The sequence below is a fragment of the Microtus pennsylvanicus genome, chromosome 8 (genome assembly GCF_037038515.1).
Source record: "Microtus pennsylvanicus isolate mMicPen1 chromosome 8, mMicPen1.hap1, whole genome shotgun sequence".
Taxonomy (NCBI): domain Eukaryota; kingdom Metazoa; phylum Chordata; class Mammalia; order Rodentia; family Cricetidae; genus Microtus; species Microtus pennsylvanicus.
In genome coordinates, this window is record NC_134586.1 from 11,607,501 (window position 1) to 11,622,138 (window position 14,638).

General features: G+C 40.0%; 1 protein-coding gene and 1 long non-coding RNA gene across 12 annotated transcripts in view; one reads left to right on the forward strand and one right to left on the reverse strand.

The window, feature by feature from the left end:
- Positions 1–1,609, reverse strand: part of LOC142855866 (uncharacterized) — a 4,596-nt gene extending 2,987 nt beyond the window's left edge. The window contains exon 1 of the long non-coding RNA XR_012911553.1: positions 1,475–1,609. This is a non-coding gene — a long non-coding RNA (uncharacterized LOC142855866). The remainder of the gene's footprint in view (positions 1–1,474) is intronic.
- Lmo3 (LIM domain only 3) overlaps positions 96–14,638 on the forward strand; it is a 61,437-nt gene continuing 46,894 nt past the window's right edge. The window contains exons 1-3 of one of the 11 annotated variants that reach the window (XM_075982452.1): positions 96–353; positions 2,282–2,346; positions 7,551–7,764. In XM_075982452.1, coding sequence (XP_075838567.1) covers positions 7,559–7,764 — 206 coding nt within the window. In that variant the 5' untranslated portion in view covers positions 96–353; positions 2,282–2,346; positions 7,551–7,558. Of the gene's footprint in view, positions 354–709; positions 1,037–1,206; positions 1,523–1,670; positions 2,179–2,209; positions 2,347–2,387; positions 2,545–3,363; positions 3,552–7,157; positions 7,276–7,550; positions 7,765–14,638 lie in introns of those variants that run through there. The other 10 variants (XM_075982456.1, XM_075982455.1, XM_075982453.1 and 7 more) reach the window with 10 other exon arrangements.

Here is a 14,638-nt window from a genome sequence, read left to right on the forward strand (position 1 = left end):
TCCTCATTAGCTGTACCATTTGTTTTGATTTTATTTCTCCCTTTACCCACACATTCTTCTCCCTCCCTCCCTTCCTCCCTCCCTCTTTTCTTCTCAGTACATTGGTTGCTGGAGAGAACAGGCAAAACACACACACACACACACACACACACACACACACACACACATGCACACTGGGTGTTTCAGAGTAGCTGTGGCTGGGAGGCTGAGTAGACCTGCTGGGAGCTGTGTCAATGGGTGAGGTGTGTGTGCTGAGTAGTCGGGCCAGAAAAAGCCAAAACTTAAGAAGTCTGCTTGCAGACTGAGCAGCAGAAGCAGTGTTCTCTGCCTGTCTGAATATCCTTATTTCTCAGGTTAGTTCTGAGTTTTGTTGTCTTTGAAAGGGATAAAAAAGCAAGCCACATACTATTTTATCATGAGCCTTCTGAAGGTTGGGGTTAAAAAATAAGTTAGCATTGCTGTGCCAGGATACAGGGAAGCATGATTTAGCATAAGTATTCAAGGAGGCTGCTTTGATTAAAAATAATAATAATACAGTAAAACTTAGAACTAGATTAAAATTGTTGGTGCAGAGGAGGAAAAGACATTTTTTATTTGCTTTGGGGTTTGGGTGTTTGTTTGTTTGCTTGTTTATGTAGTTCAACATTTGAATCTTTCTTGGCACTTAAAACATCTCAGCCAGTGTCATTCCAATGTGCGCTGTTTTTAGGTTTGATCTTTGGACAAGGTTCTGTGAGATCTGCTGAGGGGGCCGTGCAAGAGCTGCCAAAGGGGAAATGACTGAAGTTTGAAATCTTAGAAAAAGAAGATGTTTTAAAGCTACTGGTGACCTACAGGGAAGCAGAGTGAAGAGGGGAGGTTAGGGGAAACGGGACCTCTTTCAAGGAAATAGATTTAAAGAGAAGGTAAAAGCAGCTATCAAGGCCTTAAAATAAGTCCATGAAGGCCGAGGGTAAGAGGAGCTTGGCCAGGGAACCTCTTAGTCCTGAAAGCCTGGCTTGGACTTCTTGGGGGTTAGCCTTGAAGCAGATTCTAAGTAAGTATGCAAGTGTCTACAGGAAGTGTGTTTCAGTAGACACCCTGGATTCAGCACCCGGTGTGTGTGTGGGGGGGGGAGTTCACAGTCTGACTCTTGGGCCATTAGAGAGGAAGGGGTGTGTGTGTGGCATTGCCTGGACTGGGTTTGTGTGCCAAGACTTTCCGAGCAGGGACTGCCTAGAGTTTCTGAATGGAAGTCATAGCCTGGGCAATTGCAGACCCGACACCCTCCCCCCACCCCTTCCACACCCGCGCCCAGACATTCACTGAAAGGGAGAACTGTGCTTTTCTCCAGTGTATCCTGGTAGCACTTTGATTCTTGGCTTTTTATTTTAACTTCATCCACTGGCACTGTCAGTAATAGATTTAGAGGGCAATTTGCTTGCAACGTGCCCATCCTATTCCAAAATGCCCCCGTTATTTTAGGAAGCCCTACCCTTCTCCCATGCTCTTTCGCAGTTCTTCTTGTGGGTAAGTCCAAGAGGTACGATCCTTCCGGAGTCCGGTCCTGCAGAGGTCACATTCTCTGTGTGATGGGGAAGGGTGGGAGGGGATGGTCCCCAGCGTTTGTCAGAAGCATATGCATTGGGTTGTGCTGACTGCACTCGCAGGCTTGTCAATTTTCACCCTGGGAAATTAGCAACAAAGCCTGGATCTGTCTCGTGGCTGCTTTTGCACTTTCCGAGGGCGGCTGTACTTGACTGAGCTGCAGAACAGACAGCGGAGAGAGAGAGAGAGCAAGCTAGCAAGCCAGCAAGAGAGAGAGCGAGCAAGAGAGAGAGAGAGCGAGCAAGCAAGGGAGCCAGCTAGAGGGAGGGAGAGAAGGAAGAGGGAGAAGAGGGAGGGGTGGGCGAGAGGTAAATACTCTTAAATCGGAAGGGAGCTGCCTCCACTGTGGTCTTGACAGGCGCTGCCTGGGCTCCGTGGCGCTGTAATAACTGGGTGACCTTTTCTTGGGCTGTATTATGTCTGGCTGGGAAGGGATTGCATTTTGCGGCTGAGAGCCAGGGCTTGCTTCAGCTCGGGCTCCTCGCACGCTGCCGGGGTAAGTTGTCTGGAGCCAGGACCAAGAGAGACATCCCCCCCGGACTGCAGTTGCCTAAAAGAAGGACACCTGTGGCTCGCATGCGGTCCACACTGGTACTTTGCGGATCCTGGAGGACCTCATTAATTTAAACTTAAAAAAAATAGAGATCCACCCCCCCTTTTTTTCAAACAATGTTTCTTTTTGACCTTTCCCAAGGAGAAGCGCTACCAAGCAGCCTCTGTGCTCACTGAACACCCTCCCTGTATCGCTTAATTGAGAAGGTAAGTGAGAGGCTGTGTATACACGCGTCGGCTCATTTGTGCTGTGTGTGTCTCCGGGTGCGCGCGTGCGTGTGCGGATGCTGGGTGTTTTTTTTTTTTTTCTTCTTCTTCTTCCCCATCCTCTCCCAATGAAGCATAAAGTAAAGCTGTGCCCGAACCATCCGCACCGCCACCACTGCAACTTTCACCGGGCTGCAGGTCTGCAGAGAAGGGTTTTGTTTGGTTTGGTTTGGTTTGTTTAAATCATGGGAGGCATCATTATTTTTATGATGAGACACGAAATAGATGCGGGGAGGAAGATGAGGATGCCTGAGGAAGAAGGGGAGCGTGCGGCTGCAGCGCGACATCTCAAGTAGGAGACCAGAGCATAATAGACAAAGTTCATTGGGAGCTGCAGCAATCACACACTGACTCAGGAAGAGAGGTTGGGACAGTTTGCAAAGGTGGGAGGGTGGGGTGTTGATTCCAGGCTCAGTGAAGTGGTGTCAGCCTTGGGTATTTCCTCGGAGCTCTCCATGCCTGCTTGGAAATGCATACCCCCTCCCCACCACCAAAAAAGAGCTGAAATTACAACCTTGTTCTTATCCACACCCCTGCTTTTACCCAGTGCAGTCTTGATAACAAAACACTGCTTCTGTGTGTTGCAAAAGTGACTCTGTAGGGGCAGGCAGAGAGGAGACAAGTGCCCAGTGGAAGCAGGTTCCTTGGACCAAGTGCCTGCATCCTAACAGGTCTAGAGATCCAGCATGTTTTAAAAGGGGGCTACTCAGATTGTTGTTATGAAACACAAGTCAGATTTATGATCTTTTTCATAGCGAACACGATATGCTATGCTAACACTGCCTGTGACGGTTTAATCAAATCCATTTGTTACCGGGAAGCTAAAAGGGGCCGCTGGGATTTTAGGATTACGGGCAGAGTTAGGGAAGCATGTGGCTTTGTCATTCGCCATCATTTTACACGTTCCCTCATCCCTTCCCCCCACCGCCTGCCTCCCTTGCCACTAGACCCCAGCTCCCAAAGTGGCTTCACAATAGTGGATTCTCGGCCCTGTATGCTGCTCACCAGATCCACGCTTAGGGCCCCAAATCCAAGTGGCTCCCCGCTTCTACTTCCTGCCTGTGGTGGGCTTGGTGCTCCACGCGAAGCTGCAGCGACTCAGGCACGCCTAAGTCAACTCATGCAGAAACAGGAGAAAAGTTTTGGTAAGGTTACAGTCTATCACAGATGCACTTTCTCCGGGCGCTCGGCACTCGTGGCTAGCTTCAAAGCCTGCCAGCTCTTCTATCTGCTGAAAGTACAAAATATTATTGTGGCTACTGCTTTTAAAGACTGCCGCTTTCGACCAATTAATCTCACTAGGTGCCACAAATACTGGTACATTCTTTGCAAAGCCATCCCTGTGTGGCTGCAAAGACACAGCCACAAAAGGTTGGATCATAAACTCCGCAAGGGGATTCTTTGTTAGAGTGTATGTATGTTTCTTATTTTTTTTTATTTTGCATGTGAGCTGCATCAAAATTGAACCCAGTCTTGCAAATCTCTTGTTGGCCTTTGCCAAGCACTAGCACTTTGCTGCCATGGTAACTGTAATTAAACTGATAAGAGTGGGGAAATGTCAGTATCTCTGAGCCTTGCAGCTGCATTGGAGAAAAAGGGAATCAAATTGGTTCCCAGCTCCATTGCTCAAAAAGGGGAGGGTGGTGGAAGGACACGGAGGGGGGTTGGGAGTTGAAGGGGCAGAACAGAGTTAAGCAGCTCTAGCGCCAGAGATTTGGGGACATCTATTTGCATTGTTTTCCCTTAGGGGGCTGCAGCCTGGAGGGGTGCTCTGGGCCAGTGAACAGGGAGAAACAAGCTTTTAGGCCCAATCCAGCTTTCCCGTCTGGATTGGGGGGAGTGAGTGGGAGTGGGACGAAGAAGATGGGCAGGAGGAGAGAAAAATCTTTTGTTTGGTACACTTGGCAATCGAAAGGCTGTGTTGGCCAAATTCTTTTAATCTATGTCATGGCTCCCAGCTGCGAAACCTGCCTTCCCAATTTTAGCATCCACTCTCCCAAAAGCCCTTCATGATGGAGCCCCTTCCCCTTCTCCCAAATTGTCCCCTGTAAATCTTCTGAAAGGGAAAGACTGTTTTCCATTCATCCATGTGATCAGTTCAAATAATACATCCGTGTTAAAAAAAGGAAAGAAAAGAAAGAAAAAAAGAAAAAACACTGTGCCTAAGTTGCTGCACATCTTTCATTATTGAGATGATTTTTTTAAGCCCTTGTGTGTTGTGGAGTTGTGGTTACTTTGTTGTGTTAAGTACTGAAGCTAAGACTGTGCGGATGAATGGCACAGAACAAGGGAACATAATGGATGCAATCAACCGTCAGGCCTTCTCACAATGCAATCCAGGCAATTAAAAGCTCACCAGAGTTTAAATGAAACGGCTCTCCTTATTTCTGCGCAGCACACTGCACAGGCTATTATTTATGTCTTTTTTTAAAATTATGATTTCCCTTAAACTGTCAAATAACTCAGAATGGCAGGGTCTCAGAGGCAATAAGAATTTCCCTCGGAACAATTTGCATGCCAATCTAAAACTAGTTATGAGTGCTGATGGGCTATGAGCAACTTGTGAAGTGTCTCTTAGCCACGAACACATAACTCTCCCCAGACACACTCTCTTGGATGGAGAGCACAGAATGCTCAGTGCTTTCTGCTATTTAGGTGCCTGGCAACGTGGCGACTACCAAGTGATTGTTTTCCTACATTTTTTTTAATGCATAGAATGGAGCAGAGTCTATTTGCAAGAGAAAGGAAGTAATGTTCTTTAAAAGAAGTTATGAGGATGGAGCAGAAAATATCAAACTTCTTTTATGCACAAGGCCAAACAGAATGAAAGAATTTCAGTTATTAATTGGCCTCTGAGTGCTAAATTAAAATGTCAACACAACAAAAACATTTTGTGAAGACAAGCAATATAGCATTTCTTGTGCCAAATGTTGGTATCTGCCGTCTTGGTTACAATTTATTTTGAATAAAAATAGCTGACCCTTTATACTTAATAATAATGTCACGAACATGGGCAATAATGGAGCTTAGCTTACTACCAAGAATTTTTGTCTCATCTTTTGTCTTTGTGATATAAAAAAATACAGACTTCAAGTTAATTAGGACAGTTACCTTAAACATACCTCTGTATGCTTTCAGTCATGAGATCTGGACTTCCTTAGTACAGCGAAATCCCTCTTCTCCCCCTAGGTATACGACTGAGAGGCACCTGGGCCTGTTGTGCCCTGTAATTAATGGGACTCATGCCTGTTGGGACCTTGCTAGGAAAGGATAACTAGTTCTGATCAAAGAAACTTCATTTGTTAGAAGTTCTAGTGAGTGAGATTTAGCAGAGCTATCAAGGGTTATGATTAATCTATACTAGGCCCTGAGCTCCTTCAAAGAAAAGGAGCAGAAAGCAGGCTACACGAGGACCACCTGCTCTTCTGTGCAAATCTGCTGCTGGCCCACAGCTCAGAACACCACAGCCATGCGTGTGAGGCACACAGGACAGCCACCCCGCTTTCTTCTCTGCATTCCTTCCTCCGCTCCTCTGCAAGACAAGTTGGTTTCGAATGAAAGCTTAAGAACATTCTAATATTATATGTTGTTCGTGTTCACTGGTAGCTGGAAAACTTATTCAGCTGTGGGCATGCTCTGATGTCTCTTACCAGTGTGGTTTTCTGTGACAGGCAGGGGAGGCACTGAGGGTTGCACCCTTCATCATAAGGGATCAGAAGGAAGGATAGAGTTTACCTATCTTGAAGCAAAATGAAGCAGAAATGCTTCATGTTTTCCTTCTGGAAGTCTCTTAAAGACATTTATACTTGGTGTTTGATATGTTTGTCCATCTAGGTTTAAAACTTTATGACTAGGAGAGGAAGCGGAGTGTTAGGGGGTGGTCTGGGGTTGCAGGTAGAACACCTAGTACCACAGCCATAGCGTCACTGTCATTCAGCTCTTAAGGAGCCCCTTCACTTCTCTTCCTCTCTGTATTGTAATTTGTAATACAAGGGAATCAATGATGTCTGCAGCATTTTATAGCGATTCAAATCCATTACTTGATAACGATGGAGCTTTGCATAGCTGGCCAGCTTTTCTTTCTTTTTTTAAGGCTGAGTGTTTGACACCTGGAAAACAATAAAGAGAAACTAAAATATGAATATTCAATTAATTAAAAATATTTTAGTCAAGTTTTAAAGCCGGTAGAAGCAAGATTCCTTGCTTATTAAGAACATTCATCATTGAAATAAAGAAATGTCCCTATATTCAATATGGTATTTGTATACTTTCTATAATGTGTCTATTTATGGATGACTGTGTGATATTTCATATTCTTAAACTTTGTCTTCAGTGTTTCTTCTTTCTCTTATAAAATAAGTAGATGCTTGTGGCTATCAATTGAATAATCCTATAATTGTATTATATTAGAACATTTATTATATAATCAAGTGATGAGTCTTCAATATAAGCAGTGATTAATGTATATGAAAATAAATATGTTTTGTTATTTTAACATAATGAATACTTTGAAATATAAAAGACACAGAAGCAAGTATTTGGATGTAAGTAAATGCTATAGGGTTGATGGGTTTTGGGGACAGAAGCATTGCATACTTATCTATAAACATCTGTACATCTGAGTTAAAATTCTGAATGTCCCATACAGATGCATGCTTCGTCTATCACATACATTTTGAATGAACGGTTTCTGCAGTTAAGTAAAGCTCAGTTTGGGATCCTGTCAGGTCAGCCATGGATGAGCTAGCTTCAGTCGCTTGCTTCTCTAGTCTGTCATCCGTTGACTCACACGTTCTTCCTGTTTTGCGTGGAGAACGGAACACTGTGGAAATGATTGAAGGATGTCTAACCTTCGTAGCCAACGTCAAGGTACAACACACAGCAGCTAATCATTGTCGCTGCTTCATGTGAATGAGTTCACTGGGGTTTTCATAAGGATTTTCACAAAGTTTGAGGTTTCTTTCCAAAACGTAGTTTGCTTGTAATATAACTCTCAGAAAGGAAGGAAGGAAGGAAGGAAGGAAGGAAGGAAGGAAGGAAGGAAGGAAGGAAAAAAGAAGGCATACAGAGGCAGTGTTAACTCATCTGTTTGTCTTTCCTTCTGTTTGGAGTCTCAGCTGCTTTTTCTCATTTCTTTTCCTCAGGCATACAAATGCTCTCAGTTCAGCCAGACACCAAGCCGAAAGGTTGTGCTGGCTGCAACCGCAAAATCAAGGATCGGTACCTTCTAAAGGCACTGGACAAATACTGGCATGAGGATTGCCTGAAGTGTGCCTGCTGCGACTGTCGTTTGGGAGAGGTGGGCTCCACGCTGTACACTAAAGCTAACCTTATCCTCTGCCGCCGAGACTACCTAAGGTAGGACTGGTCTTTGCAAACCGGTCAAAGCAAGCGTATTTTTGATTTGTTTATTTGATTTCCCTAACTACCGACTGATGTTCTTAAAAGATGTTTCCCTGCTAGCCTTCAAAATGTTGGCCTGTATCTATCACACAAACCTCTGCTTAACGGGTAGCCAACAAAAATATCTAAAGTATTTTAATTCGGCTTGTCGGTGGATGCTGATTTAGGAATCAGTCATTCATTACTTACACTGAAAATGATAGATAATGCCAAGGATGTACCTATTTTCAAACAGCATCTGGGTTCCTTCTTTCACTAAAGCATAAGAGATGAGCCTGACAAAGAGACCAATTGTTGCTCAACTGAATATTTTAGCTCTGCACTTTTAATAAGTTCAACATTAGTTGGATAGAATAATCTGGTTATTCAGCTAACTTTCCTATTGTCCCATATACTAAAAGAAATCAGTTTTAAATTTTTGACTTGCATTCATTAATATATTTATAGCAATGTTTTGGAACCTTGACCTAAGTATACCTGTGTCTTGCCACCCCGAGATATTTGAAGTTATCGCATCAATACTGAGCAGCCTCCGACTCTCTTGTGGTTCTATGGAGAATGAAATAGTAAAGACCTCATTGTTGACGGAAGCCAGTCACCACCCTCCAAAGTACAAACATCTGATCAGTCTCAAGGCAGTGTGGGTCTCCATGGTTATACGATCTGAAGCAATTTCAATGTGCGTCCCTGATTTTAGTCAGCACGGAAAGGCTACTGGAGGGAGGATTTTCTTTCCAGGGGACTTTGTGACTTGACTTAGCTGCAAATTACTTATCCTAATAAAGTGGGATCTATCAAATTAAAGAAATGATATATGGCATCATTTGGGTTTTCATATTTGATACAATTAATCATTTTTTCCAGCCTGACATTAAGCTATTTATTTGAATCGTTTTCCTTATGACACAAAATTTATCAATTGATAGTAACTCCTTAACCAACCATCCTGGCTGTTCTGGGAGATGTTTCTTAAGAAATTTGATCCCTCTTTTTGTAGTCTATAATTCAGTTATTTAAAGGCAGATTTTTTTATTCTAATACATATATATCTTTTGATTAATGCTAGTTGCATAGGACCGAATCCGGTGTGGTTTCTCACATTCTGCTCTCCCCTGGTAGCACTGCTTCTGGCTTGTGCTTATAGCCTCCTGGTTAATTACAAGCACTTGTTACCACTTCCCTGTATTCCCAGAGTTCAGAAGCACACAAGGTGCCAACAATGGGAAGTAACTCTCAGGAGCCACGATTTCCCTCATTATAGCGGCAAAACCAATCAGAGTTAACATACAACATGCATTCTTTTAGACTTCTGCCGTCTTTGAACTTTTCTTCTTTGAAATAAAAATGTCTCCTGTGCTCATTGTGAATGAGTGCCTCATTTTGAGATAAAGCGTGTGTGTTTGCTTTTCATGATCTGATCTGTTACTTCCTAGGTTCGCTTTGTCTGTGCTAACTGATACCCACGGCTCTTTGCCTCCTTTTGACTTACATTATGCACAATTTCAGTTTATCAAGTGGATTTAGGTTGCAGTGGCAAACAAGAAGTTTATACAGTTTGAGCTGGAGTAGGCATTTTAATAAGTAAAAAAGGATAAACATTAAGGAAAGAGTAAAGAATATTGTTTGAAGGCTTGGGATATTTCTGAATCAGAAACGTTGAGTTTGCCTGTTTCGTGGGTAAAATAGTTATGTGTTTTCAATGTGCTGACAGTAGAGGAAGTAACCTTAGATTTGTTTTGTTCCATTCTTCCTTGGGACAGCAAATAGAATGTGGGGCTAACCTAGGATTTGATCATCTCAAATAAATGTGTCACCCAAGGGAATTTATCAAAATAGTTTCTGTATTTGAAGTCTTCATCTTCATGAAAAAACAAAACGCATGTGAATTTCTGCAATGAAGCTTTTTATTTCTGCTAGGCTTTCATTTTAATGACAGTTAACTTAGTATACACATATCTTACTCTCTCGAATTTGGTCCTGATCACCAATATATTCATTTCTCAGAGAACAATTTCCTCTTAACTTGGTCATTACCACATTAATGACCAGTTGTTACAGTAACAGCCTGGGGATTGTTAACATCTCAGATCAGGTTGTTAACAGCAAGCTTATTCCTTATTTACACTGAGGTTGGTTATGTAATGTGGCTTAGGCGATTTCATCAACACAGAAAGTGTCAAGGTGATACAGGGAATTGGTATGTGCATAAAATGCTGTGTTACAGGGTGTAGAATGTATCACAGATGTGGTATGTTTTCTGTGAAAGTCACAGGTCTCAGTGACAGTGTACAGATGTGCCTCTAAGAAGTTTAAATAACCAGATCCTGTATTTTAAATCAAATTTATTCATATATCAAAGTCTTTGATTGGATACAGCCATGTACAAATGTTTATTAGGTGCCTACTGGGTGGAAGGTAGAATTGGAAACAGTGGCTGAAATTAAGACGAAGGGAAGAATATCAGTAAGCTATGGTCGTTGCTTTCAAACTTGGTTTGCAGAAATATGCACAAAGCGGTCCACGAATAACCCAAGTTTCAGAATTAAGACTCTCGAGCTATTGAGACAGTTTATTTTAAGAATATCTGCAACATTATTAGTGAACAAATACTCTCTGTGTGAATTTTGCTGAACCTCAAAAATCGTATTTCTCGTTTCCCTTTATGTTCAATATATATTCTTTCTGTAATCTTCACCAGCAATATTTAACCACTTAAATTCTGTTTCAAAATAGTGGAATTTTTGAACTTTGCATATTATACGATTTGGTTAGAGTAACAAGAAATAATAAGCCACAAATAAGTTACAGATTTGGATTGTGCCCCTGAGTTACTAGTTACCTAAAAAAGAAAATAGAAAATGCAAAAAGAAACATGACCCATGCTTATAAATTATTGATTATTGGTATTTCCGTACACTAGAAAAATGTCCATAACTGAAGATGAGGGAAACCCTTTTGCCCACTGTATTTAAAAGCCTATTACACATTTTCCTCTAAAGAAGAAAAACAAAAGCCCAGTTCATTCCAAAGTAAGAGTTTTGGAAAGCTTCAGTATTATTCTGCGTGACTGGGAGTGTGTTACCTCATGAAATCATGAAGTCCTTTGAATAGTGATTTGAGGTATTAAGTGATATCAAAATATATGAATTTAGATAGCAGGAAAGAGAAAGTATAACCCTTAATCACTATTGGGATATATATGTCTTTCTTCAAGACATTTTTTTTTAACCTTTGTGGCATAGTCAGTTTTATTTAAGGAAAAGCAAAACACCTTCCCTGGAGCAGCTTCAGACCCCCGAGCAGGGCCGCTCACTCTCTGAAACTGGCCTATCATCCTACCTAGTCACTTGATCTGTATATAAGATATACACATCCAACAAGACAAAATGTACCCATTTGCAGTACTGCAATACTTTCTCAGGAACTTTCTCCATATAGGAAGAAAGAAAATGATTGACTTCTAGAAACTCTATCTACTTTCAGAACGAGTTCCTGTAATCTATCTGTTGTCAGGCATTTCTGTGCCCAAACCCAGGAAAGAATTTGTTAAAAACACAGCCACCACATCGATACATTCTTTCAAAGATTGTAAAAGTAACTTTATGACAAAAAGCATCTTTAGACTCTAAATTTGAGTCTAAAATTGATATCTAAGAATAGCCAATTGTTGAGTAACAATATCAACATTTAGCAGTCATGTTGAAGAGCCTTTAGGCTCTACTGACACTCCTACTTGGTTTGGGAAAATGTGAACGGCCGTGTATTATCAGAGATTTTAGAATTAAGGCTTTGTGTAAACATTAAATAGTCAGAAGTGGTAGAAACATCCCGATGCTTTTTTTTCAACCCAGAGGCAAAACAAATATCAGATCTTACCATTCCATCTTTGGGACAATTTTTGCTTTTAGTGTTCATGTAAGCCTGCACAAGCACTAAATTTATACAGCGTACTCTAAGTGTTAAGTCGACACGGCCTCTATCTCCTATCCGTTTCAATGGTGTCTTGCCAGAGTCGTTGCAAAGCTGTGTGCTCTGGTGTATGCCATGAAAGAAAGCTGCTTATAGCTGTTTCTACATGAGAAGCTGTAAAATGTCTTATATAAAATTTAATGCAATTTGCTATTTTTATACGTGTGCATGATTTGTTTAAAATGAAACTCCTGGGAAAGGGTGAGGTTTTTACATTCCACCAAAGTTGCCAATTAACCAAAATGATTGAAGCTTGCTCTGCTAACTGCAAATTTTATATGCTTTAATATAATAATATAACTCTTAAAGAGAAAATTAAAATAAAATGCTGCACGGAGCATCAGTCTAGCTATAACTTTATTTCACGCTGATCAAGCCTGGTACTTCTAAATTTTTATGTAAGATTAAATTTATATTGATGTGTAATTATAGCCTTAAATGTAAATAGGAATGTGTTATTAATACCGTTTCATCTGGGCAAGATGAAGCTCAGCGTCTGTCTTAATGTGGAATAAAGTATTCATTCTTTCTTCCCCTCACTTTCACTTTCTGAATATCAAGCAGATGGAAATATTTGCCCTGGAAAGCAGTACATTATTATTTTTTTAAATAACTTTTTTATCATCTGAAGGTAAAAATAAAACAAGTTTCCATCTAGAGTGAGATACCTTATTCATAAATTTTCTCTACAAGCTTCATTTAATGATTTTAGGCATGTTACTACAGTCCTAATTTTTATGATATATGATTGTCTTAGTTGATCTTAGTATAATGAAATATTTTGATGCATGAGCATATTTGATGCCATGGTCTGTGAAAAATATTGTTATAACCCTTGCAATTTATTATACATTATTTACAGCTTTATGAAGAGTTGTAACTTTTCCATTTTGCTTTTATCATAGGAAAGTATTGTTGAATTCTAGTTTACACTATATAGTATGCATAGAGCAATATAATGAAAGAGCAATAATTTTATTTGATACAATACTTTAGAGAAATGTTCCTTGTCTGGGAAAATAATTCGTGTTTCATAGAAGACTTCCTGAGGGACAAGTACATAGAAATTATGCCTGTTGAAAAATATTTAATCTATATGTAGAATTTCTTTTCCTTTGTAAATTTATATATAACTTATTTCTTTTTTAGTTACACAATTACCCATTTGTAATGAATGAATATTTACATATTTCATATAATTAGTTCAATTTGTTTTGTGGATTTTTGTTTTGATTTGTTTATATACTTTAGCTATTTTCATGGAAAGTACCAACTCTCTGGGAATATCAAGAATATTCCACACTAATTACCAATTTGTTTTTTGTTTCTTTCATCACTTTATAATGCATGGAATACTTCAGTGAGGGTTGTTTTTACATGGAATTTGGATAAATTAGATATACCTGACTTGAAAAACATTTTAAAAATCCATTTCTACAAGTATATTTAAGATTAAAGGCATCTAGAAGAACTACATTTGAGAATTGCTAAACATGCTTATTTTGCACTTTATAAATATGTAGAATTCTGGGAAAGAATATCTATTTTTGGTTGCTCTTAGAAAATATCAACGTAAGCCAGCACTTCATTTATAAACTCACCATTAGCCTCCATTAAGTGACTAATAATACATCTTAATGCTGTGTTTGGACTGCATAAACATAATTTATTAAGGAATCTCATTTTGAAAATATGCTGAAAGTAGTAATTTTGTAAATGGTTTTGATGAATATTTACATTATAAAAATGTATTATGTGGTTCAGTTTTCTGCCTCACATAAAAATTACAGATCCTAAAAATAAGAATTTTAGCCACCTAAATGATCGTGGGTATTTTTCCTCCCTGCTCTGCCACCATTCCAAGGCCTCTTTTGGTATTTTGTTTGAAAACGTTTCCTCAGTTCCAACAAGGCTAGCAATTTGTCTCAGCCCCCACCGCCACCCAGTTAGCTGGCACATCTCACTTTTATCAACTAACAAACATTAAAGTGCAGGAAGCATAAGCATCTAATGAGATCTTGAAAAGAAGGGAAGTGGAAATAAAAATGGCAATATCTTCTTCCCTTGCTCAGATTTGTTGTTTTTGTTTTGTTGATTTTTGTTTTTTTGGTCCGTGTGTTATCTGTGTTTCTGTTAGAAGCTGCTCTCTCTTCTTCTCCATTCCCCAGTTTCATGGAGCATCGAGCCTTGAAATCTGTTAGGCACCAACACTTGAAGCCAGGTAATTTCCTCCTGAAACCACAACATGATCTGCTGTTACAGGCTGTATCTTCGCTAGTCTAAGGTGAAAGACAAATTTCATAACACTGCGTTTATTCCCGTTTGATGTTTGTCTTCTGATTCTGTTTTCACCAGCTCCTCTGGAGTTTCAGCCTGTCTTCTCTAGTTAGAGTGAACGACGGAAACACAACTTATCTGAAAGCTAACTATGTATTTCCTCTGTCAAGTTATTTATGTAGAATTCATTGAGGGAAGATTATACTGCAAAACATGTGAGGGGCATGTGGATATTTTGTTAGTTTAAACAACTTATTTTACTTATTGTTTTTCCCTCATATTATTAATGCCAATAGATAATTTTGATTGAAGGAATAGGATTTCAGAAATCAAACACATACTAAACTCACAGACTCCACACATCATTGACATGTTCATATACTTAAGCTATTTTTGCTTTCTATCCTAGCCTCATCATAACAAATTCTCAGCTTTATTGTCATAGTTCTAAATCTTTCTGAATTCCTCCATGGTGTTAGCATTTCATGATATGCAAAATATATCTATCTGAAAGCTTTACAAGTTTCAAATAAAATCACACTTGAGATAAATAACCATCCTGGACTCGTCGGATCTCTGATTT